Source organism: Amblyomma mixtum, chromosome 9 (genome assembly GCF_055824585.1).
Source record: "Amblyomma mixtum isolate Tamu chromosome 9, ASM5582458v1, whole genome shotgun sequence".
NCBI classification, from domain to species: Eukaryota; Metazoa; Arthropoda; class Arachnida; order Ixodida; family Ixodidae; genus Amblyomma; species Amblyomma mixtum.
The window spans coordinates 66,540,887-66,567,649 of record NC_143020.1 but is presented as its reverse complement, the minus strand read 5'-3'; the positions used below and the strand labels follow the sequence as shown (position 1 = coordinate 66,567,649).

The 26,763-nt window shown below is 47.0% G+C and overlaps 1 protein-coding gene across 1 annotated transcript; it reads left to right on the top strand.

The window, feature by feature from the left end:
- The first annotated feature begins 396 nt into the window (after positions 1-396).
- On the top strand, positions 397-6,468 carry LOC149329445 (TNF receptor-associated factor 6-like). The gene is made up of 2 exons (XM_089562229.1): positions 397-772; positions 4,920-6,468. The coding sequence occupies exons 1-2, from the start codon at positions 488-490 to the stop codon at positions 6,027-6,029; spliced, it is 1,395 nt and encodes a 464-aa protein (XP_089418355.1). The 5' UTR covers positions 397-487; the 3' UTR covers positions 6,030-6,468.
- The last annotated feature ends 20,295 nt before the right edge of the window (positions 6,469-26,763 follow it).

Below are 26,763 nucleotides of genomic sequence, written 5' to 3'. Positions count from 1 at the left end.
TAAGACAACTGAAATAAAATTTCTTTATCAAACCCACTCGTTGTGCTTTGCTAAGAGAATGCGATATAAAAATTGTTGCTGCAGCTGGGTGCATATCAAAAATCTCAGCACGCACAATGTTAATCCAATGACACAGAATAAGTGCGCATGTAGTTGTGAAGTGCCAAACGACACTTTTTTCTATGCTCCTGTATTGCCTTTTTTTCTCCAAAGAAAGAAACCGAGATTTCGATGCGAATGAACTGTTCTGGAAGAACGCTGAAAACCACACGGCGGACGCAAGGTCAATTGGCGGACGCAGAAGTGATTGCCCAAGCTTAGCCAGTCGCGGACGGCACGGAGCCATCAGGGAGAGGGTGCAGAGCCACGGTTTAGCGATTGTCGCCATGACGACGGCTTAGAAAAAAAAAGAGATAAGAGCGGCCTTTGGCGGGGTTCATGAGGAAGTTCCATCAGTGCTCACTGCCGCGGGCGTGCGTGTCGAACGATGCCACCTGAAAGTACGCAGTACACGCTGGTCGGGTTTTCTCCGGAGCTCGATTGGAGGCCCCTCAGCTTTGCTAAGCCGCTGCCCCCGAACAGAGTGTGCGCCGCCTGCGGACTAGTGCGAAAGAAGACCGTGTTCCTACCATGCGTCCATGTACTGTGCGAATCTTGCTACGAGCACAGCACGCAGGAAGGCTCGCACGTCTGTCCGCTGGACGGCTACGAGTGCCAGCAAGAGGACGCCGAGTGGAGGGACTGCCCTGCAGATGAGATACTTCGAAGGGAGGTAAGCGAGATGGAAAAAAATTAAGGGGGGGGGGGGGTGGGGGCACTTTGTTGACCTAAAGTGCGGTGAGGCGAAAGCCTTTAGCGTGGTGTTGCTGCTTGTGTCACCGGTGTGTGGTTAAGATGCTAAGCTTCGCCTATAAGAGTGGAACGCGACAGCGTCTTGCGACGCTTCCAGGGAGTCCACAGAACGACATCGCCTGTACGGCTTTACGGCTCGCTAGACGGTAAATTGGTTGGTTGGTTTATGGGGTTTAACGTCCCAAAGCGACTAAGGCTATGAGAGACGCTGTAGTGGAGGGCTCCGGAAATTTCGACCACCTGGGGTTCTTTAACGTGCACTGACATCGCACAGTACACGGGCCTCGAATTTCTCCTCCGAAGAAATTCAGCCGCCGCTGCCGGGATCGAACCCGCGTCTTTCGGGCCAGCAGCCGAGCACCATAGCAACTGAGCCACCGCGGCGGCTACATGGTAAATTGGTTTTTGAGGAACAGAAAGGTATCTGTCTCGCATATATCGGTGGACACCTGAACCTCGCCGTAAGGAAAGGGAGGAGGATGGGAGTGAACGAAGACGCCGTATTAGCCAGTTGTTCATTCCTAGCCATCAAGCTGGCATGGCGGAGTCATTAGCGCGCTCGTCTCGCACTCCGGAGACCTAGGTTCGATTCCCCAACTCGACCAATTTCCTACTCGGTTTTGTTTTGAGGTATGCGTCCGAAACGCGGACACATTTGCTAACACGTGTTGGTCACGACACTATGAGGCATTGAAGGCTTTTGCCTTAATTAGTGGAAACACACGGTCTGCAGGTGGTCGAGGGTTCGACGGCATACAACCTGGTCAGGAATCGTGGCTTGATGAGATTCATTGTCTATGGTCAAGCACATATGACGCTACGGCTCACTTGTTCGCAAATGTTTTGCGAACAAGAGAGCCGTAGCGCTCCCGAAACGTCATTTGTGTTTGACCATAGTCAATGACCAGTGAATCTCATCACACGGTCTGTAGGCGTTATTGCCCGCTTCGTTGGGAGCTCGAAGTTTGGAGACATACCACTGACAGCGTGCGATTTCTCTGTCACTAAAAATGGAACAAGTGACTAGTTTGCCAGTATGTGAGCGTATCCTCTTAACCGTTTCAAACTTTATAGTACAGCCGAAAGCTTTGTGAAAAGAAATACGGTATTGTGTGCCGTTCGGGAGAACTCGCGCAGTCGGCCGATTTTAGGTGCCGATTTTGCGCATGCGCCTTCAACAACTGTTGCGCTTCGATGAAGGGAGTTACTCCCGCATTCTCGAGTGTGCGAGTTCAGCAGCCGTTAGCAGGCTCCGGTGTTTTTGCTCCGATTAAAAACCGCTGAAAATGTTTCGTAACCTTTGAGCCAGCTTTCTGGGTGGCGGTAGGTGTAACAATATTGCCTTACGGCTAGTGCTCATTTGGGAAGTGCGTATGCGCGGAACGTCAGTGTATCAGATTTAGAAACGACGAGGGTAGCGCGTGTGTGCGAACTCTGTGATCAAAAGAGAGATGTTTGCGACAAACGAAGAGCATGAACAAGTAAGTTTGAGAGGGGGCCTTTTTCTGGGCGTTGAATGGCGATAAGTGCGAACTACGCATGCCGATAAATATTCTGGCTTCCTAGAGCATCAAACTTCCTAGAGCATATGCATCAAAACAGCAATGCGTTCTGCGATGTATGAGGGAAAGCGGCCTATCTAGAACTTTTGCATCCAATCACAATTTCATTGTTCTTAATGTTTCAGCTCAGAAAGGTGCAAAGCGACAGCGTCATAGGCTGGCTAGGCGCATATAGCTCTCGCTGTCCGCAAATTCGATAAGGGATGGAACCATGGCGGGCATCTGTTGCCGGCGCAGATGCGCGTCATGATGAAAACGTTCGCTGCCTGCCTGTTTTGAGTGTCAAGGTCTTCCACGAATATGCGCATCCGGCGTGGCCGCACAAAGAAGCGAAGCGACACAGGAGTCTGGAGGCGGTGCTTCGTGTCGTCTGCTATGAGGCGGCAGCACGATGCCAGATGTTCAAGCGCTCTTGCAGGCAACACCAAACACTGCCTGCTGTTCGTCTGTCTGTCTCCATCGCTTCGCTTCTATGTGCGGCCACGGTGAGCCGTGTTGGTACTAAGAGCGGACGACGCTGGATATATTGTTGCTTAGCTTCCTTTACGGGTGCAAAGTTGTTTTTTAAATGTTTGCTGGAATATACGATTCTGCTGCGTCAAAGGCCAAAGAGCGCCATAGCGTAAGGTATTTTTGTTTGCTCAAGGTGAGGTCAAGGAACCATTTCCCAAGCATTTCCCCCTGATAAAAGCCGAGCGCCAGGCCAGGGGAAGCTTGTACAGTCGAGCTCTATTTGAAGGTTATCGTGCGAGCGTCGACCGGAAACATGAACAGCGCCATGGCCCAGAATTCTCCGCCGAGGCGAGGGAGGTATCAGGCCAGCTTCCCTCACTCTTTTTGCTGTTCTTTCAGCGGCCGTCACTCCCTGCTAGGCTATCAGTTTCTTTTTTGTGTGTGGTTCTGCGAACAGGCAGTGATCGTAGTGCGCACGACGTATTCTTTGGTATTATTTGGTGAACAAAGGCGATATGACGAGGCGATGCTGCGTTGATATATTTTTTCCAACTTCAAAGTCGTTGAAATCAAGAAGTGCCAAGAACTGGCTTTACCAGATCTTCCCCACCAATTTTGTTATCGCCCGCGAAGAAACGCAGTAACCAAGTCCACACTTTATTGCAACAAATGTAAAGCTTAGAATAGAGAGAAAGGGCGGTGGGTTTGTCGCGGAGGTAATGGTTGTTGTATGGAACAGCGAACGAGGAAGAGAAGAGTGCAAAATCATGATTGTTCCTGTTCCAAAACCGGCCGCTAGGTGCCTGGAATGCTATGCTGGTCGACGCTCGCGCGATAACTTTCAAATCGCGCTCGACTGTACCTATTGTATCAGCGGTGGGTACCCGGCGGCACTGATTTTTTTTTTTTTGTAAAAGCTTCTATTCATCACTTTCAGAGGTTCAGCTCTCGTCTACATAATAACTGCAGCAGTAAAATTAAGGTTCAGTATCCCTTTAAAGAAGCTTTCAAAGAGCTGAGGCGTCGGTATCATCGGGGAAGCGTCGCTTTTTTCTGTGAATAATTCCATGCTATTTTCCGTCATTTGCTCTGACCTTGATATACCTTGAATATCTTAAAAAGTACGTAGGCAAAACTTGGTAACCCAAACTGCGGGATTCATTCCGTCGGAGCACCTCATTGGCGTTCAAAAAAAAAAAAGGCGGTAATTGTGGCACTTCTCGATGTACTATCGGAGAAAAAAGTGGTATACTCCACGTGGCGGGAGCAGGAGCAACGGAAAAGTGCATTGCAACGCAATCTACAGGCGGCATCCCGGACCCAGATAGCCCAACTGTGACCTTAGTTATCAGCAGACATGTCGCTTGGCTCGTTTCAATGTTTCAAAAATGCGCTGCTTCCACGACAAGTTGGCCATGTGCGCGCGGGCATTTGGTCGCATCATGACGGTGCGCGCCCCGGCTATCGAGCCGTATCTCGAACGCGCAATGAAAGAAAAGAAGACACAAAATGAAAAGAGGGCCACCAGATTGCTACTGCTACGGCGCCCTGTTCCATGATCGCATTTTTGGGGTTTGCATGGTTCAAGATTTAGGCTTCCAGCTTCCTCTCGTCAGGCAGTTTGCTGCTTGCACGTAGTTACGCGATGATAATCTTCTCATGGTTGTCCTAAGCATTTGGTAGTGAAATTACTCGAGTTATTGAGAATTGAGATCAGTAATTGGTAGCGTATTCATTATTCTCTGCCCCTTTTCGTAAATTTCACTTCACGTGACAGGCCTGAAGACGTATTAGCAAAGTAGGTGGGGGAGCCTTTCTGACGTTCCGCACTCAATCCTCAGTATGAAGTACATAACATCGAGCGAACCACATTTGAGTGCAGCATTATGTCCTTTCTGACCTACTCATCTGAGATCATTCAAAGTGTAAAAAAAGATCTGTACTCTCATAGCAATGTTAACCCAGTACTTCGCACCCGTATGTAACCCTCCTATCCTGTATTGTTTAAGTTAACAAATGAAATAAATAGTACTTACGGCTTTATTCTTGCAGGTGGAGTGCTGGAACAAGCAGTGTGGCTGCGAGACTGTGACAGCAGCTTCGGAGATATCCCGTCATTTCCAGCAGAATTGTGGACACCACTCTGTATCGTGCCCCAAGTGCTCTACCAGGATTCTATGCAGTGACGTAGGCTCGCATCTGAGATCAGACTGCTTGTCGCCGGCGAGGCGTGCTGAAATCGAAGACCCAGTACCAGTCGGCTTCAAGGACGACAAAACGTACTTTGAATCCTTCCGAGCGGCGTTTGAAAAGCAGGCGAAGGAAATGAGAGAACTTCTTCAGCAAATGGTCGCTGGTAACGCCATGCACGATGACAGGATTCGCGGGATCTGTCAGGCCATAAACACTCTGAAAGAAATTCTAGAACAAGAACTGGCCACTCACAGACAGGAAACTCGAGACATTTTTAATGAAAAGATACGTGACCTCACCGTCTTTAAACAGGAAGCGGAAAAGATTTGGAAGACACAGGGAGCTCAGATTAACGTTGTTTCAGCAGGCATCAAGAGCCTCGAAAAAACGCTGAGAGATGAAGTGGCCAACGCGACGGGCGGGACTCGAGACCATATGACGCAGACTGTGACTGGCATCAAAGCTGAATTGAAGAAAAATAACGACAAGTTACTGGACAAAATCAGAGCAACCTTGCCGCACACTCAACTCTTGGTAACGGTGTCCACCTTCACTGTACCAAGTGTTCGAGCACTCCAAGAGAAAGCTTTAAAGGATGGCGGGGCGAAATATGAGAGCGAGCATGTGTACTTGCGCGGGTACCGCTTATTGCCAGGAATCTACCTGAAAAAGCTCGGTGAATCTGTGCAGCTTTTTGCTTTGATGACCCTTTACAAAGGTGACATGGACGACTCTGTTACCTGGCCATTCCAGCACAAAGTAAGGCTGAGCATTGTGCACCCCAAAGACGGTTCGAAACGGGAGTACGAAGGGGAGCCAGAGCCTTGTCTAGAAAATTTCCAGAGGCCCTCAAAGCTGCGTAACAGAAGTGTTTACTTCTATGGTAACGCGCTCAGCTTCGGTGAACTACTCACTAGCGGCTGCGTTGAAAGCGACAGTCTTCTCGTTCAGTTCGAGTTGCTGCCTTGATTTGAACCTGAGTGAGCACAGTAGCCACTCGGTTTATAGGAGCCTGCACCACTGTTCAGAACATATTGTTTGTGATTGAGTAATGCAGATTTCGATAGGTTATAAACTCTGCATAGAATGGAAACAATTTGATTTGTCTTCGGTCATAGTAGTGATTTTGAGAAAAATGGAAACAAAGTAGCTATTTTGGTTTGCTGCCACTGGCCCACGAACTTCACTCGCGTTGTTTAGGCGACTGTGGTAGAATGGTATTGGGGCAACACGTCCCCCTGTTTTACTCCTTGCAGAGGCGGCTCCAGCTGAAGGCGCCTCCGTTCCTGTATTGAAATTTCGTGCCCTCTAAAGAACATTGCATGTTTTCTCTGATGCGAATGCTGAGTTTTGTATTGCAGCGTATCTCAAAGCATGTGTCTAGAAAATAAAAAGTGGCGGATTCTCACACGGACTGATGCAGTGAATTTCTGAGAGGAGAAGGCTTTTGAAATTTGCGTTAATTTTATTCCGTTTGCATTTAGAAGAAGCGATCTTCTTGACGTCCGGCGCAGTGTGTTCGGATCACGGGGCGTTCAGATTTTGCCCACCAATGCTTATGAACTTTAAGCCAATGATCGTGGTGGTTGCCTTTGATTGTATATATGATTTCTACCTGCGCAAACACGTCCGTTCACGGTAAAAGGAACTGAAGCACTGCTTTCTGCCCCGCCGCGGTGGCTCAGTGGTTACGGCGCTCGGCTGCTGTCCCGAAAGACGCGGGTTTGATCCCGATCGCGGCGGCTGCATTTCGATGAAGGCGAAATTCTGGAGGCCCGCGTACTGTGCGATGTCAGTGCACGTGAAAGAACCCCAGGTGGTCGAAATTTCCGGATACTTCACTACGGCGTCCCTCATAGCCTGAGTCGCTTTGGGACGTTAAACCCCAATAAACCAACCAAACCAACCAGCTTTCTGACAGGTGATGGCGTTAACGTGGTCTGGTGTGCGATTGGTTGGCAAAATGCTGTCAGTCAATTCCGGCGCGACGCAATGACGTGAGGCCGCTGGCGCTTTTACAGTGCGCTTGCGAACTGTCGGAACATCCCTCTCGCTCTTCCCTCCCCTCTTAAGCTGTTAGAATTTGTAGCTATAGCTGTCTATCTTCCCCCTTACCCGGCACACTGTGGCTCTTTGATCGTCCACATTACGCACAGCCAGCAGTCATTTCACACATCCCCTCCTCTTTCATAGGGCGCCTTGGCCTTTGTACTATCCGTAATAATGAAACGCGAACAAGACAACTGAGCCACGAAACGCCAAATAATATTTTAGGCAGGGGAATCTCAAGACTAGCTCATGTTCTTTTGACTTCGGAGGCAAGAATATTCTTCTTCCAGAGTATTATAAATCTTTCTTGCATTTCATCTCCAGGAGCTAATATTATGGTGTTTTTTTGATGTCACCTAAGTTTCCTTGTTGGCGTTTCATTCATAACTGATAGTACCTGTTATCTTCCTCTTGCTCCACCCGAGGTGATTCCCTCCCCCTCTCCTGCACGATCAGAATCACCTCGCATTACAGGGCTGGCCACCCGAACAGAGCCTTTCCTTCTCCCCCGCGCTCACTTCAACGCTGAAGCTTTCACATCTCGGAGGAGACGCGATGATTTTGCGGAATGGCACATCTACTGCCGTTGCAGTGAAATATACAGCACGCGGTGTTCTTAGATACCTGCTAGTTTTTCTCGGAATCCGGAGAAAACGCTAGTATCAATTTCTAGTTTTATGGAAACCAGCCTACGGGAATTATTTTAGATACTAGCATTGCGCTCAAGTAAATAAAGCGTAGGTATGTACAGTCAGGCCGGAATGAAACGCGAACAGAGCATGTCAAGAAAACAAAATATTTTACCTGCCTACTTTAAGCTGAATTGTACAGCCAGCCTGATTCATGTGTCTGGGTAAAGGGCCTACTGAAAGGCATAATCGAAAATAGGTTGTAAAGGAATATCTCGCTGCAAAGCAGAAATGTATGACATATGCGTGTTCGCGTTTCATTCCGGCCTGACTGTACCCTCTGTTTATGATTGAAATGTTCATTCTCCTTGGAGGTAGTCACGTATGATTGCGGATGGGAGAGCCAACGCGCTCATCGGATTGTCGGACGCTGGCCCCGCAACTGCAAAGCAACGCGCCAACTTTAGTCTCTACTCACGAGGGAGCCTGCCGGCCACCACTGCGTTGCTTTCTTTTTAGCTGCCATAATTGTGCTACATTAACTCCGTCAGACTTTGAGTAACCGCTTAACTGAAAGAGCTTCCCTACGAACAAGGATACCGCCCGTTTGGTTGTTTAGAGCTTCGAATACCAGATGCAGACCCATGACATTGAGAGCTGTGAAAGATTTTCATACTTACCAACACCAAACATCTGCGAGCTGGTTAGTTACAGGAGTTGAGGTACGGGATAGTTGGGCGATCAACATTCATCAACATTGGGTGTTTGATGAAACAGCGCAAGGACGAGGTCGTAGACAGAAAAGGACGGGTTACTTAGTTTATTTCAAAACAGATATTAAAAGACGTTTCGCTTCAACACTATCAAAAATTTCTTTCGGGAAGAATTCGCATACCAAGTAGGAGCTGAAATGAAAAAAAAAAACCGTAAGATGATTAACACTTTATATGAAACGACGATCTGCGCATTTTTGATTTAATGCGTAGCGTAACTAATAATTGGTAAAGAAACCTTCAAAAAGAGGGCGCCAGCGCTAGGGGCAGTGATTTTGGAGCATCAGCGTGGACTATTGTCTACGGCTGGCTCAGCTTTACCACATGATTGTGACGGTAAGAAAGGCAGATTAAGTCGTCCTAAAGGACAGATAATGGACAGCTTCTCTTACTGTGAGAGAACTGTGGACCGTTGGGCGTAGTGAGAGAGAAATATTCCCTTTGAATAGCTTAGAACTGACTGTTCCGGCTAGAACGGAAAGCTTGGCGACTTGGTGTACGTTTTCCATTTTGAACAGCGTGAAAAAATAAGAAAATACGCACACACAGAGCTTCGTGTGTGTGCGTGTGTCTTGCTTAGCCCTCGTTTTTACGCGATGTTCAAAATGTAATTCCAGCGGGGCTGCGCCTGAATTAAAAAAAAAAGGTGGAATCTCTGTCCTATAGAAATCAGTTTTGCTAGCGTTCTAGTATTTTTGCTGACATTCTAAAAGATTCGATTCGTAACAAGTGAGCTAAACTGGAGTTTTTCTTTGAACGAGTTTATGCACCTAACTTTTGGCTGCGTGTTTTCTTCTTTGTAATGAGGCGTAATGCCTTATTATGCCCGGAATATCACGTGGTGTCCTCCTACGAACAATAAAAAAGTTTATACTCGGATTTCTTTTTTGTGCTTTTTCGGTTTCAACAGCCCAACAATGGCTGTGACGTCAAAGAGAAGCTATAGGGTACGTGAGGAATGAAAAACTGCAATATAATCGGTGCTTCTACATACGTTGTCATTCCGGCTCTTGAGGAAGGCTGGCTTCAGCACTGTAGTGAATTAAACCGATGAAGCAGTAATTATATAAGTTTTTTAATGCCTCATGTGACATATAACCACACTTTGACGTCACAGCTATCGTCACAGCCGGCCTTTGTCGATGTATTTACAATATTGGGCCAATTTGTAGTGCTGCTGGGGGAGCCCACTTTGAACTTAAGCTAACCGGAACTTAAAGCATTGATTAAGCTGTTCTTTCTTAATGGACTGCACATCTTGAGAAGAATTAGCATGTTGAACCAGCATTGTGAATGTGTTGTTTCAGCAAACTCTAATTTAGGCCCAATGTTTAGACATCATAGGGCGACATATCACCAGACAGACTCCTTGCCGTAGGGCCATTCCTTTGGTATGACGGGGAACTAGTTTTCCTTCCACTTCGTCGCCTGGACGTCTCTTGTGCTGACATTCCTGTAATACTGCTTGCTTTGTATTTTATCGTCAGGGCGTACACTCAGAACATTATTTCATCCTTATGAATATAAAATCATTAAGAAAAACACCCCGTATTTATACGGGGTGTTTATTATTTCATCCTTATGAACATAAAATCATTAAGAAAAACACCCCGTATTTATACGGGGTGTTTTTCTTAATGATTTTATATTCATAAGGATGAAATAATGTTCTGAGTGTACGCCCTGACGTTAAAATACAAAGCAAGCAGTATTAGAGGAATGTCAGCACAAGAGACATCCAGGCGACGAAGTGGAAGGAAAACTAGTTCCCCGTCATACCAAAGGAATGGCCCTACGGCAAGAAGTCTGTCTGGTGATATGTCGCCCTATGATGTCTAAACATTGGGCCTAAATTAGAGTTTGCTGATACAACCCATTCACAATGCTGGTTCAACATGCTAATTCTTCTCAAGATGCCGTCTGCAGACGGCACTTCACATTAGCTAGGCACAATGCGGCCATTTTCAGAAAAGCAGAAAAATATCGCTTGGAGTTTCAGTGCTCCTTTTCAGAACGCATCACCAAAAGAAGGGAAGAGGCCGAAACCGGTTCTACTATTATACCTAAGCTTCGTCGATCAACAGTAAAGTCGACAGGAGGAAGGGAGAATATAAGCTTTGGATTACAGAGATGTCTCGTGAAAATATACCAATGAGCAATCAAACATGCTCTGAATTTGAGCTCTATAGCAGATGTATAGCCCCACGTCACTATGATATTACGGGTGACTGCATGAGCTGGTTAAGTGTGCAGGTACTATGACGTTTCCAGTATCTTTCAGAGTCTGCTGCTGGAAGAAGAAAATGGGTATAATTAACGGCTTGTGGTTTACCGATGCTACGGCCAAAATATTGTGCGAAAGCACAGTTTTTTGCACGTGGACACCATCTCACGTACAGTCTTTGTGAAAAGTAACCAGGCTGCACGTTTTTTTCTACTCAGTCGTTTATTAAAGCCCGTTTATTAAAGTTAAGTCAGCCCTCAAGCTCTAAATCTCTGTATGGTAAGAAGAACCCCTGTTCTCACCTTGAAATAACTTTTTGATGGTTTGGTTTGGTTTATGGGGTTTAACGTCCCAAAGCGACTAAGGCTATGAGAGACGCCGTAGTGGAGGGCTCCGGAAATTTCGACCACCTGGGGTTCTTTAACGTGCACTGACATCGCACAGTACACGGGCCTCTAGAATTTCTCCTCCAAAGAAATTCAACCGCCGCGGCCGGGATCGAACCCGCGTCTTTCGGGTCAGCAGCCGAGCACCATAACAACTGGGCCACCGCGGCGGCCGGCATTTCTTTGTTTGCTTGTTTTTTTCGGCTATAATCGGCTATAATGAATTAACTAATAACTCTACAGTCATCAAACTTGGCGGGAGGGGGGGGGGTTACATTTTGTCCCCTCTATCTGATGCTACCACTCTTTTTCTCGTACCCTGATTAATTACCGCGTTTTTCATGGAAGACAGCGTTACATCGTACATGACCTTGGTCGCGAGTATGAGCCATAAAAGGCTTTCGCCTTACAAGGGTTGAGGCCTAGGCACCCACCTCTCTCCTCAGCAGCTGATCGGATGGAAACTCCCTCCACTCGACGTCGTCTTCATCTTTCCACTCGTGGCCGTCGAGCGGACAAACGTGCGTTCCGTCCTGGTTGCACTGGTCGTAGCAACACTCGCACAGCACGTGCATGCAGGGCAGCAACACTGTCCTTCTGCAGACCAGCCCGCATGCACTGCACACTCGGTTGGCCTGAATGGGCTTGAGGAAAGTCAGGGGCCTCCAGTCGAGCTCCGGGGAGAACCCGACCAGCGTGTACTGCGGGTTTGAGGGAGGCATCGCTCTTCACACGCGCTAGCTCACTACTACGCCGCCTGTGAACTGTCTTTGTCTGACGGTCAGGGCAAGGCGGATATGGAACGGTGGCGAAGGCTGGGCTCAAAAAAGGTTTAGCGCGACTGCAGCACAGCCAGTCTGGGGGGCGGAACGCTGATGTGAAGAAATACAAAAGAACAAATAAAAATGCTTTACAGCAACAACAACAAAAATAAATATTTGAATGCAACGTTTTATAAAATAGGCAAATTATTTTAACAAAACATTTTGTAACTTTCTGTAACTTTGTAACTTGTAACTTTTGTAACTTTTGTAATTTTGTAACTTTTTGGAATGCTCTTGTTGCGCCGCCTGTTTATGAGTGTGCGGTGGATTTGCAGTCCGACTTTGTAGGCCGTGTTTCGGTTTGCGAGCAGCAGTGGAGCTTACGAAGCGATTCCTTATCGCCAGCTGTCTGAAACGGCGCGTCTGGGAAAGCGTGTAAATTAAGCTCGCTGGTCGCGAAATGGCCTCTTTAAGAAGTTTTTTTCGTCCTTGCTCGTCGCTTCTCTGTCACCATTTGGTTATATGTGCACCCCGCTGCACCGCTGCAGCAGGTTTATTGGTTGTACCGGTTCGTTCGGCGTACGGCCACTGCGAAACCTTTTCCTGTCGTTGTGTCACGCTCGCAGTGTTCGTTTGACGCCTTTAGCTCTTCATTTGAAGATGAGCTCGCGGCATGCGAAGAAAGTTTTCTTCGTGCCCATTGCGACATCGTGGAAGGTACCGTGGTGTCTTACTACACCGCTTCCCACTGTACCTGGCTGTACTTTCTCAGGTGAACTCTTGCCATTGTTGTCTGCTCTAGATATGCTTTTGTCGGGCTTTTCGCGTCTGTTTCGTAGCTGTAATCGTTTCATGCGTACTCGGCTTCATGCTATCGGGGATATTTAAGTAAACCGCCGGGCATACACTTGCAGTCCTGGCGTGTGCGAAAGAGGCCCACCATTTGTCTTATTTATAGTTAGTTTCGTACAGCCGACACTCATTAACGTGAACTTGACACCGTGCTCTCAGGAGAAACCACGTTCCTTCTAATGTCTGCAAGACCAATTTAAAACCAACTCTGCTGCCTAACAGCTCTGAGCATGACATTATTGGGTTTTCCAGCACCGTGAAGCCGATTTGAGGACCCCCTCGCAACTGACAGTATCGAAACTCAACCATGTGTATGTGCGCTCAATTTACGGTGCCTTAACTGAATTCGGTCAGCAGTAGTTATGGCCGTTCTACATATACATGCACGCCAACTTAATTGTAAACTGATTTCGTTGCTTCATTTTCGTCACTCTTTGAGCATAGAAAAGCAGCTAGCCGCGTGGTATCAGGGGCGCGTAACCGTACTCTGAGGCTTGGAGGCTTGGCGCTAGCTTTTACTGCCACATTTAAGATATAACGTACTGCATTTAGATGAAAGGAATCATGGCGTATTGACGTTTGGAGTACATTGTATCCATTTGGGTGCAGTTGTATAACGTGCACGCTGCATCATGTCCAGGCGCAAAATGTGGGTGCAGTTCTGCCGCAACCTCAGCCGTGCCTGCTGCGAGACCTGAGGGTTCGTTCCAGGCACTTCGAACCTTCTGCGTATCTGCGGCCAGGAGGCTGCATCACGATGCTGTGCCTACTCGATGAAGGACTGGTTGTATTGAATGCCCTTGCACTTCACTGTAAACTGCACTTCATGTATGCTTTAGTTTGATTAAAATTGCTTCGAATTACTACGGTTAGCGACAAGAAGCAGCTCTCGAGGTTGTGCGCAGGCCCTGTGTATGGTGTAATGCTCTAGCGTTGAGCTGGTTAGTTAATGCTAAAACTTGTTTTTAATATTCTCATGCAGGTGTAAACTTAGGTGCTATATTCTTTGTGTTGAAAAAATGAAATGTGAAGAGTACGCAGTGCTCTATGCCCCATGTGTATCTTGGTGTGCCTTTTTGATGTCATTTTTAGCTCAATTGAAGTTGTCACAGCATGTTTTCTGTATATTTAAATCTTCCAACTGGCAACATTTGTAGCACTTCAGAGCTTTTTCCTGTCTGCACTGGGACCATTGACATTATTAGCCAGCTTAAACAGTGGTACTGTTTGTGCTACCTGTGAAATGCGTTTTTGTTAGTGTCCTTTATCACTGTGTTTGTTTGGTTGATCTAATAAAGCATCAACATGAAAACCATACTTGCCGTACACTCTGTTGTGAACTATGCACACGAGCCAGTGCTTTGTGGATCATACCTTGCTATACTCAGAGACCAAGTACTTGTATAGGTACTTGCACCAGTATTTGCGCTGCGAATTATGCATGCCTAGCCTGTGTCTGGAAGGGTTGCTGCCATCTTACGCTGCCTGCTTTGACAGGAACTTTCATTGGGTTTCAAATTGCTCGTAAATAAGGACATGACTATCAGGAACTCGAGCACATTTGACTAGCAGGCACTCGAGCACATTTGACTGGCAAAGGTTGGCGCGCGTTGAAAGGCAACAACCTTCAAGGAACGTGGTCTCGAAATTGCGGATTCTACAAAAAGACTGATTTATAATTCGTGCGAAAAGCATACGCATGCGTGATGTTATTTAACGTCACTCATACGTAGGTTGCCCCCCCCCCCCCCAAAGCCAAGGGCGCTGGGGTGCCCATGAGCCGCCATTTTTTTGACCAATGGTCGTCTATGGAGCCTTCGCTACTATGGTATATCTACCTTGGTCACCTGAGGGGCTCTTATTTCTTTGGTCGGCGGTCGTCGGGGCGACTATCGAAGCTGCGTTCGCTCCCTCTCGCCATGCTTATCGCTGGCTGCTCGCGTCCGGTGTTCATATATCCGGTTCTCCGTGCGCTTTTTTGTAGCTCAGGACCGCTTTGTTCCGAAGCAATCTAGCAAACAACGAATTTTTATTCCCCGCGTGATGGTCGAATACGATATATAAAGAAAAGTACAGTGTGGTCCACTGTGGGTTCAGAACAGAAAGTGGACGAGAACTACAGATGTGTCTCCTGCACCACTATTCTATCGCGGAAAAATTGCCTAAGAAGAATCGGACATGAAAAAAATATATTGCAGAAACGCGCATTCATTACACAGATGCGAGGAAAATCTGGTTTTTATGTTTAATTCAGCCGTCGCGTTCCAGACTTTCTACCTCAGCAAGCCAAGCGCCAAAAGAGCGCCGTATAGCAGACGACGCGGGGCAGTCTCCACCTTCCGCGGTTACTGCGCATGTGGCTGGTGTCGCCGATTCTTGCCTCTTCTCAAATGGGGCGCTTCTCAGAGCGCGGCGGGCACGCTGCGCGAGGTTCCCTTTAACAGTAGACCACACTCTACATAGCAGCTGTATCTTACCGGTACTCACGTTTGGGGCAGAAATGTGGCGGCTAAGGAAAAGGGTTCAACTTCAATTGAGGACAACACAGATGGGTATGGGAGCGTAAGATATGGGTGTAACATAAAGAGACGGGAAGAGATTAGGTTTGGTTTGGTTTATTGGGGTTTCACATCCCAAAGCGACTCAGGCTAGGAGGGAGGCAGTAGCGAAGGGCTTCGGAAATTTCGGCCACCTGGGGTTCTTTAACGTGCACTGACATTGCACAGTACACAGGCCTCTAGCATTTCGCCTCCATAAACCATTCGGCCGCCGCGACCTGGGATCAAACCCGTGTCTTTCGGACCAGCAGCCGATCTCCGTAACCAATGAGCCACCGCGGTGGGGCAAGAAAAAATTAGAGTGGGTCAGAGAACAAACGTGGGTCAATGACATCCTATTTGAAATCAAGAATAAATGGACTTAGAGAGGCGTTGAATGCGAAATCAAGATAACGAATGGTCGTTAAGGGTAAATGACTGGATTCTATGAGAAGGCAAGCGTAGCAGAGCGGCAAAAATTTAGGTGGGTAGATTAGATAAAGAAGTTTGCGGGATACGGTGCCGCAGCTGGCGAAGGACAGGGTTAATTTGAGAGATATGGGAGGAGACTGCCTTGCAGTGGGCGTAGTCATGGCTGATGGTGATGAGGAAGCGCATCAAACAAAGGTTCGTCTGCGGAGCCCGCAAGGCTTTCGCGGCAGTGGCTGCATTCTGCTAGACAGCTGCTCTTTCGACTTTTACAAAAGCGTTGACAATTGCCTTTGATGTGCTTGTTTGTAGGTGCGCATGCGACATAGCCATTGCAACAACGCAGAGCCTCCCAGAGCCCCAGGTCGCTCTCTGCGCTGCACAGTTGTTTATGGAGACCTCCCCGTAAGATTTGGTGAAGGTGCGGGGTACCGTAATCACCCGTCAAACCATCAAGCTGCATCTACGCAGTGGTCGTCACCTTGGTACCGTCGCAATGAATGCCGAAGCCGCTCATCCGCGGAAACAGCACAGACTGTCTTCATGGCCCATCCCCGTGACCCGGGCACCTTCTGCGGCACCGACGACGTGGATAACGAGGACTGGCTCTCGCTTTATGAGCGTGTCAGCAAGCATAACAGGTGGGACGCTGCTCTCATGCTTGCGAATGTAATATTTTACCTAGCTGGAACCGCACGCGCATGGTTCGGAACCCGCGAAAAAGATCTTATGTCGTGGGACATTTGCAGACAGAAGCTCTCAGACTGTTTGGGAAGCCTGTTGGGCGGCAGCTCGCCGCTAAGAAGGAACTTGCTGCTCGCGCCCAAATATCTACGGAGTCTTGCAGTTCGTATTTTCAGGACGTCTTGGCCTTGTGCTAGAAAGTTGATCAAGAAATGCCCGTGACAGATAATGGTTTGGTTTGGTGGTTTGTCGGGGTTTAACGTCCCAAAGCGACTCAGGCTGTAAGGGACGCCGTAGTGAAGGGCTCCGGAAATTTCGACCAACTAGGAATCTTTAACGTGCACTGACATCGCACAGTACACGGGCCTCTAGAACTTCGGCTACATCGAAATTTGACCGCCGCGGCCGGAATCCAATTTGCGTCTTCCGGGTCAGCAGCCGAACACGATAACTACTGAGCCACGGCGGCGGGTCCGAGGCAGATAACGTGGGGTGTGTACTAAAAGGCACTGCTGACGACGACTTCAACCTTCTCCACTGTGAAGACTGCTCAGCTGTTGATTCCGTCATACAGGTGTGCCGGCGCTTCCAACAGGCCAAACACCGGAGAATTGCGCCTCGCTTTTACCATTTACCAAACACAGCTGCTAGTTCCTCGTACGAGGATCTTCCGGCCCTACAGCAGCCTTCGAACACCGACAGTTTGACTCGCATTGTGCTCAATGCGAGTCAAACTGTCTTCACACCGCCTTCACACCGCAAAGGCGGTGTGAAGGCAATGCACGAAAACTCGGAAGACTTTTGCGGCCAAAACGATTTGGTAAGAGTTTCTTCTCGTTTCAAGTGGACCATTCGAAGCTAGCATGAGCATCCCAAAGAATGCCTTCTGTGATAGTCACTGTAAATCTAACCTTCAAGACGGCCTCCGTGAAGTATCAGTGAGAGAACGCGTAAAAATACGTAAAATACTGCACTGTACATAGTGCATCGGAATAGTTTAAATGTGTTGCTTATCTGTTTCCCTTGTTGGGCGGTTCGGAAAGGAAGAAAAGTCTTCGAGACGAGTGGGCAAACCACCGCTCTAGGGGCACCAAATCTTGTCAGATGCTAATGTACGGATTGTTGTGGCCCCAAAACAGCAGTTTTGCTCTTCCCGTGACTCATAACGAATGCAATTCTTTAATAACTTGCTGGAGGTAGATTTAATGCTCGATTTTACAAAAGGCACTGGCGAAATAGACAGTAGCACAGAGAATATGAACACTCTCGGAAATATAGCGCATGGCTGATTTTGGTTGTTCAGTATGCACTTGCATTTTAATACTGCTTTCATGAAAGAAATTACAAGAGCAAAAAAAACATATTTTGTGCGCTCTTCTGTCTTTGCTATCGCTTAATTTTTTTGTCCTTCAGTTGGACTGTGGTAGTTTTTATTGCGAAAACAATGCTACTCCCAAGAACGGCTTTTCGCGTAGCGGCGGCCACTTGACACGTTTGACTTTTAGAATGACCTCTAACGTCATACCATGCCAGTGACGTCACAGCATGACGTCATACCAGGAGCGGGAGACGGGCTACCAACAAGGCTCGTCGGGGAATGGCGGCCGTTTGGCACGGCGCGCCGTGCTCTTCCCACTAGAGGCGCTCCATATGCAGTATAAACACCCGCTTTCGCAACCTATCAAGCTTAAACAAAGCTAAGCCTTCGCCAATTTTTTTTGGCAGGTCTTCATCCAGTGACGTTCATCATTCTATACGCACATATTAACATTTACTACGAAGTTTCTAACTTGCGATTACAACTCCAACATTACTTAATGCTTGATTTTCTGCTGAAAGCATATATTACTGCTGCATTCCACACTCAAAGAGAGGTTTCATATTAGTGATTTTCAGTATGCGCAATTTCTCCTTAACCGTATAGACTACAGAGCTTTTGTTTGTTTAGTAGCTTTTTAAAAATGCTAATAACGCATAGATATTCTGACAGTTTTTTTTCCGCCAAATCTGATTGCATATTGTGAATACTTTGTGTGCTCAGCAAGTGTTTTTACGCTTTTTTTGTCGCACAGAAATATCACACACTCGGGTTGGTTGCCTGAAGTGTTTGTAACAGAGTAAAAAATCGAGTTTTTCCTTACACTTTCCGTCTTTGGTAGCCTGGCACAGATATGCAATTTGCAGACGATATGAGAGACAATGAGACGTGTTTTCTCTCGAATCGCATGATTCATTCGCTATCAGCGCCCTACACATTATGAGGCTTTGTAAACGGCCCTTGTCACCAGTTAAATGATTAAAAGCAGTGGGCGTAAACCGCGTCATGAGCAGTTCAAGAGCAGCAGAGATTTCTTTCAGGTTCAGTGCACTCACTTCCGACGCTGTATGAGAACAACAGGATAGATTTCATTACGCTAGCCGCTGGTTTCGCCACAGCTTGAAATCGTTGAAATGGGAATAACGTTTGGGGGAACAGTTTTTGTCTTTTTGCAGCTGCTTGCTTGAATAGTTTTTTATACGCCTACGCTCGGTTTTCTCTGGTACCGAGAGAAAAAAGATGCGCTGCTCCTCCGAATTCAGCGCAAGTTGTTAATTTTTTCAGTTGAATTTTGGCTGTTTTTTTACTTAGCGAGCACGGCGGGGCTATGTTTCCCTTAGGAAGGAGCGTGATAAAGAGACTGCACAAACACAGAAAGAAATGGCATGAAAAAATGAAGTGAATAGCAACCAGAGTAAAAGTCTTATCCAGTGAAAGAAACGGTACCCAAGGACCAAATTTAGGAAGATAGGAAAACACTTTTCAGCAGCATAGAGACTAATGAAAATGCTGTGGTTTGTTCTACATATGGAGAAACACTTTCACTTGTCTTTTATGTCCAGCTTGTTTCTTGTGTTCCAAGTCAACTCTCGATTAACTCCTACTACGTTACACAGAGGACGCTCTAAACATCTATGCAAGACCAATGTAGTACGTCACGTAGCCACAGCCAATCGTCGGTTTCCTCCCGCCTTTATTTTCGTGTAAGAATGCATTCGGTGAGTATCCCTAGACACAGCTGAAGTTACCACAGAAATGCTATGGCTGAAAAAAGTTTTTTTTCTTTCAAATCAACAGAGAACAGAAATCACGCGTGACATAGGTGCAACTTGAAAACAAAAATCACTAGGCAGGAACAAGATCCTGATGAACAAGCCGTGAGAATTCACACTGAGTTTCTCACAAACTAAGGTGCTCGTCGACAGAATCTTTTTTTCTCCTCTCTTCCTTCAAATGCGTCTCACGGCACGAGCTCCCATTGAACATGAACACTGTCGTTTTCTACAAAACCCCCTGTGATCATATCCGTGAAGTTAAGCCTGTTGTCAATAAATGAAACACCTGTGTTCTGTGACTTCATCGGCCTCTGATAACTTTCGTTACGTGGATTACCTTCCACTTCAACCTCCTGTTTAAAACCGTCTTTTGCACGCACCACACTCAACCTAATATTTTTTTGGAATGGCCATTCAACAAAGTCGTCCATGTCGCCCTGGAAAATAGTGAGGGTCGCACCAAATTTTACAGATTCACCGTCCTTTTGAAGGCGGATTCCAGGTGACAGGCAGTACCCGCGCAGGTACACTCGCTCGTGGTCGTAATCAGCGAAGCCATTCTTTAACGCTTCTTCTTGGAGTGCTTTTATACTTTTTACAATGAAGTTGCACACTGATACCTGCATTTGCACGTATCGCAAGACTTCCTTGACTTTTTCTAGGGCTGTTTGATTAACTTCCTTCATTTCAGCTTTGACAGCTGTAGCAACAGCCTGAGTCACATGCTCTCGAGTTTCTCTCGTCATATTTACCAACCTATCTCTCATTGTCCCTTCTAACCTGTTTATGATTATGGGAAAGTTTGCTATAGCGTCCCTCTGTGCTGCACAGCAAGTTGTGACTTCCTGGTTAGATGCAGTAATGTCGTGTACGCTTTTAGTCAAAATTTCCCGACTTTCCTGTGTTACCACAGCCAGTTCTTGTTTTAGAGCTTCCTTGAAAGCATTCATTCCCTGAGCGAGCTCGTTGAATCTGTCATCATGCGCCGCAATGCCAACGGTTATTCGTTCAAGACATGCTCTGATTTCAGTCGCCTGCCTTTCGAATGTTCCTTCGAGAGAAGCAAGGGAAGCTCTGTCTTCTGTGGAGCCGGGCTCTGCTTCGCATTCGGATCGAAGAGGTCTCATTGCTGCGCCGCAGTCTGATCTCAGATGCGAGCATATTTCACTGCAAAGAACGGTGGCCGAGCACTTCAGACAGGCAACGGAGTGGCGTGCACATTCGCACTGGAAATGGCGGGAGATCTCCGAAGCCGGCAACACAGTCTCGCAGCCACTTTCTTCGTTCCAACAGGTAACCTGAAAAACAAATCATGCAGCATTTACACATTGCTCAAATTAGTATTCTGTGGCTTACGGCTTATAGCTCTTTTTACGTCTCCATTTGAATACTGTCGTTGTTATTTTCCCTCGACAATATTTTTTTTTCTGTTAAGATATTACCAAATGACTAATATAGTTGGAAGATATGGTAAAATAACGAAGCGGACTATTTATTGTTTGTAGTAAACTTGTTTTGAGCAATCTGACCAACATATGCCCATGTAGTTGCGAAGGCAGGCTGTTCATAATAAAAAAAAAGAAAAACAGGCAGGCTAGCGACATTCTAGAAAAGTGGTTATTGTGTGAACTTTAGCCAGGGTAAAGAAAAAAATTAAGTGACCACGAACAAAGATTTAGAGCTTGAGGGCTGGCATAATAGCTGTAAGATAGGAGAGATAAGGGAAACGTGCAGCATGGTTACTTTTGACAAAGACTGTACGTCTTATGAATCACTGGATAGATGAGGAATCAGTCTGAGAGTGATCATTTTGTTGCTTAAAGGGAAGCTGAAATGGAATTCGAGGTTATTCAAGAATTCGAATCGGTGGAACTTCTAGGTAAATCATGCGGAATATCTCTGCACTAACATTTAAAATGCTGACGTAATCCTCGACGAAAACCACGACGATGTTGGTGCTCCTGCTCATTGCGTTGGAGAAACGCGCGGAAACTCGTAGTGACGTCACTATCGCCGATATATCATGTCCGTGCCTGCATGCTGCTATAAGTCCTCCTATGCTGCCAGAAAATGTTTCGTGTGCCCCATCTGCGATGATGTTAGTTTTCTTCTATGAAACAACTGTCTTCGCCGGGAACATAGCGCCGTCGCACGTGACATCTCTATCGGGGACTCTTCCCGTCGCTGTGCACTGCAGAGAAGCCCGAACGCAGACGCTATTATATTCGGAGATTACGCCACCGTTCCAACGGCTGCTCCAAAACGATTTGGCAGACTTACCTGCATTTTTCACTCATCGGGCCGTTTTAAACTAACCGAATCCTAACACCACTTCAATGAGCCCTTTAGTACAAGCAAGAAAGACGACCTTCCAGCATATATTTATTCCCAAATTCCAAAAGAGACTAAGAAAAGTACATTGCATTGAAATATTGCGTCATAGGCTCCACGGAAATGAAATCTATATCTCCACGCACTAGCATATAAATGTAAGAAATGCGCCGAAATACAAAAAAGCGCGTAGGTAGCCTCATATCTTTAGCTGTTGTGAACCAAATTCAAAATCACAGGGACAATTCTTCCAGTCTGGGGAGCATGGTCGGTAAAACTGCGAGGACGCTTTGGCTACTAATATGTTGAGAGCCGAAAGCCGAGGGCACTATGCCGTGACGACTTCCGGTGGATGTGACGTCACACTGTTCCCATGGCTATATTGATACCGAAATTATACATATTTCGGGGATGTTAAGTGTTAATTCTTCTTAATTACACAATTTTTCATCTAATTTGACACAATTTGACAACTGCCTTTCCTAATTTAACGCAGAACACGTTACGGTAGACGATTAAGAAGATAAGTGTAGTCGAGCTCTCTCGCAGCTTTTAGCTGAAGTCTTCGTTTCAGTAAGAGCAATCAAGTAGAGTTACATGAAACCAAAGTAAGGTAATGCGCTGCCATTATAGCGTACAGTGTTGCCTGCTGCACAGCTCAAACACAAACACTTGTCTAGGACGTACGAGTTCCGTGCTCCAGAGTGCGAAAATGGCTACCAAAGCCGCGCGGCCCAGCGAAGAGAACGAAGATACAAGCTCGTGAAAGTACCTCTCCTGCCGGCGGCTCGCTGCTCTCTGTAGAATTTACTTGGAGATACCTCTCGCTCGGCTCGAGCTTCCTCTATCTATTCCGATTCTCCTATCCTTCGGGGCAAGCGCCAAGGGATATGCCCTGAAACCAGTGAGCGATTATATTCACGATTATATAATTTCATCTGGTAGATTTGTCAGTTAGAATGTGAATTCACAACTTTTCCTTCTCCGTTTCTTTTTGTTTTGTACAAATTCTAGCTCGGCGTCCCAAAATTTTAAATATACTCCATTCCCTGTACATGAGTGCGCTTGTATCCGCTATGCACCCTGGCCAATCCCCTGCCGTGGGTATGTGCCATTAAGACTGAGGACATCATAATCATCATCATCAGCTGCCCATGCTTTATTTGGGCCCGTTTTGAAGCAGGTGTTATCATTGGATGCCACTTACGCAGTCCATAACCGGCCCCGAGCACACAGCTGTGAGGTGCGCTAGATAAGCATTTCGTCCATTGTGCTATCGGGGACAAAAATTTGCAGGACGCGAGTTCTTGGAAAAATGTTTAATGTAGCTCTACCTCGCTACATAGTCGCCTGATATTGTATGAACGTATTAAAGGCTTAATGCTCCTTCTTCTAGTAGCAATGTAAGGCGTCTGGGTATCGAGGTGGAGCGGCAATAAACGTTTTTAAAAGAACTTGCGTGCCGAAATCTTTTGTCCCCGATAGTACATTTCAGAGACCCTAAGTAACGCGACTGATTAATAAGGCCTCAGTTCGCATTTTCATCTGCTATATCTTCCATAACACAACACAGAGACAGTAGTGCCCTGTAATCAGGAGAATAGCGCTGAAGGAATGCAAGTAGATATTTTGCAATGCTAACGAGGAGTATTATCGTGGTAGCGACTATGGTTTCATTGGCGCCAGACATATACTCCTGCAAAGGCCAAACCAGCTCTGCTGTGTCCATAGAGCTTTCGTAGCGAAGGTGAGACACGTCTGCTCCTGTTGAGAAGAAGCTTTGCGACATCATCAAAAAGGCTTTCGTTATGCAGGAGATTTTCGTCGCAGGGAACAGTTCATATGGTCATATATTTAGGGGAATACCCCAAGGTGGACGAGATTTGTAATAAGGGGGCAATTACTCATTGACATCCACCCGAGCGCAGCCATACGGCTACAAAGGAAAGCTATACAGCTCTCTCAGAAACTTCGCAGTTAAAGAAAAATTCGTCCTGCTCCGGGGTTCGAACCCGGGACCATCGCTTCACCGGAACAGTCGTTCTACCAACTGATCTGACCGGGACGGCAAGCTTATGGTAGGGCGAGAGCGAATTGAACAATAACTCGAAGTGGGAGCTGTGTTGGTTAAATATTTACGGGGAATCCCCCAAGGTAATAATTACAGGGTAATAATTTGTAATAATTACAAATAACTCCACCTTGGGGGATTCCCCTAAATATCCCCCCGGTGGAATTCCCCGGCGGCCCCGGGTTCGAGCCCCGGACCAGGACGAACTTTTCTTTAACTGTGAAGTTTCTGAGAAAGCTCTTTCCTTTGTAGCCGTATGGCTGCCCTCGGGTGAATATCAATGAGTAATTGCTCCCTTATAACAGTTAATATGCAAACAATGTTACGAGAAGCTCGGTTCTGGGGCTATAACGTTTTACTGTCGTCTTTTTTGGCCTGGTTCAGCCTCACTTACCTCTCTTCTTAATATGTTATCGGCAGGACACTCCTTCCAGTCGACTTCTGCGTCCTGGCAGCGTTGTTCGTCCATCGGACACACTCGTTCGCCATCCTGCACGCACTGTTGGTAGCAAGACTCGCAGATAACGTGCATACAGGGAAGCAGAGCAGTCTTCTTGCAGACGAGACCACAGGCCCCGCATACCCTGTTGCGCGGAATCGGCTTAAGGAAGTGCAGAGGTCTCCAGTCGAGCTCCGGAGCGAATCCAACCAGCGTGTAACGCAGTCCTATCGGAGGCATCGTACCCACAAGCTTGCCCGGAGATGTCTGCGAGCTGCTGCAACGGCGCTATCCAGCCCCGCTAGGCGCGCTGTTATCTTTTTCGACTTTTTACTCGTAGTCATGGCTGCAATCGCAGTGTTATCTGCTCGCTTCCTCTCGACGGTCAGCAGTGCGCGCGTCCGGAATAAAAGCCGCTCTTTGCATACGTCCCGCCGTGTCTGGCTTCCGTGATTTCTGACGCAAGCATCGTTTTTAAAGACGTAGGCGCATTAAAACGTCATTTTCCCGCTCTCTGTAGATTTTTGTTTGGTTTATGGGGGCTCAACGTCCCAAAGCGACTGCGGCTATGAGGGACGCCGTAGTGAAGGGCTCCGGTAATTTCGACCCCCTGGGGTTCTTTAACGTGCACTGACATTGCACAGTACACGGGCCTCTAGAATTTCGCCTGCATTGAAATTCGGCCGCCGCGGCCAGGTTCGAACCTGCGTCTTTCGGGTCAGCAGCCGAATGCAGTAACCACTGAGCAACCGCAGAGGCTTCTCGCCAATTAAACTCATCAAACTTGAGGACCGCACAGAGCACCTTATGATCATTTCTGCCGCTATTCGCTCGTCAGTCTCCCGCGAGATAATATAGGCGTGCCACAAGGCATCCTGACTCCATCGGCCTTTGTTGTTCTTTTCTGCAAAGGGAACACTGCTCGCGAGTTATACTCTGTACTACCTTTCTACAGCCTCGTCATTACTATTTTCGATTAATTTTGCTAACAAAACTTACTGGTAACATCAGATCGAAAAAATCTGGCCACAAAAATATCAGTTTTTCTGCAATCTAAAGTAACTCCAGTAAATCTTACAGACAAGCTACTAACTGGTTATGCTTACTATGCGTACAAAAAGAAAATGAGGCACTGTGACAATTACATTAAAACTGAGTCTTCGCAGTTAAACAAAATGTGAAAACACACAGGATAACTCAAGTATTGCTTGGGAACAGACCGAATCTCTTCTACGCAATTATACATAGAAGAGTACTCCCGTCATTCAGTGGAGAACTATGCATATGGCGTAAACAGAATATACGCGGCGCGCGCCACAAAAATCTTTTTACGATTTTTTTAAAATCTCTGTCGGGTCGCCACTTGCGAAACATACTGCCGTTTCCAATGTTTGGAATAATCTCTCCAGCTATGTGTGCCAGCACACCTTCGAATTATTTCTTAAGAAATTTGCCAACAATATTTTTTGCGCTATCAATATGACATACCGCATCAAAATTTTTAAACATCTGTCATACAGGATGCAAAGTTATGCCATAAATTTTGTGAATGCTGAATCGCCATTCCTTGCTCTTCGCCTTCAGCGCTTGTCACCCTGGTCTGACCCACCGCTAGCGGTTCGCTTACAATCGATACGTGCATTGAGCGATCGGAACAGTAAATAGATTGACTGAAGTCTGTAACTTCCGTTGAAAGACACAGCACGTGTACTGTACGTTTCTTAGTCCCATGAAACTGGAGCGAGATTGCTCGTCTAGATTGCTTTCAACACCAAAAATTTCATAGGAAATATGTCTCCTCGTTAGTAAGGAAGCAGAGCAGCCATCCGGTTTTTTTTTCTTTATTACGTGATGCCGCCTCTCGAGAACGTACACGAAACCAGGTGGAACCAGACGCACAGCTCGCGTCGCTACAGGAGAGCGGGCGGGACTTTAGGAGGGGTAGGGTGGTCGCGCCTCTAGCGGGCGCAGAGAGCGCAACTCGCTTACAAAAGCTCCCATTGACGCTCCCGTTGCGTTCACGGCCAGTGTGTAGGCCGTAAGAAAGTGCGCATAGCCTCATCTCTAGTCCGGCTGTAATTTAAGAAACGAACCTTATGACAGAGTGCACGGCTCAGTGGTTAAGGCACTCGTCTACCGGGCCGGAGTACCCGGATTCCAACCCGTCCGCGGCGGCCGCGTTTCGATGGAGGCGAAACGCAAGAGGCGCCCGTGTGCTGTGCGATGTCAGTGCACGCTAAAGATCCCCACGTGGTCGACATTATAACGGAGCCCTCCACTACGGCGCCTCTTCTTTCCTTTATCCTTTCTTTTACGGCGTGGTTCAGGTGTCCACCGAGCTATGTGAGACCGATACTGCGCCATTTCGTATCCCAAAAACCAATTTTCAATGCGTGTCCAGTTAGTGAAGAGACTCGCTTCATTAGGGGAACCAAGAAACAC

What these genes read in the sequence shown, in the direction of transcription:
- LOC149329445 (XM_089562229.1), top strand. Translation starts at nt 488, where the DNA reads ATGCCACCTGAAAGTACGCAGTACACGCTGGTCGGGTTTTCTCCGGAG. An exon ending in ATGAGATACTTCGAAGGGAG is followed by an intron (nt 773 to 4,919) that starts GTAAGCGAGATG and finishes TTATTCTTGCAG; the next exon opens with GTGGAGTGCTGGAACAAGCA.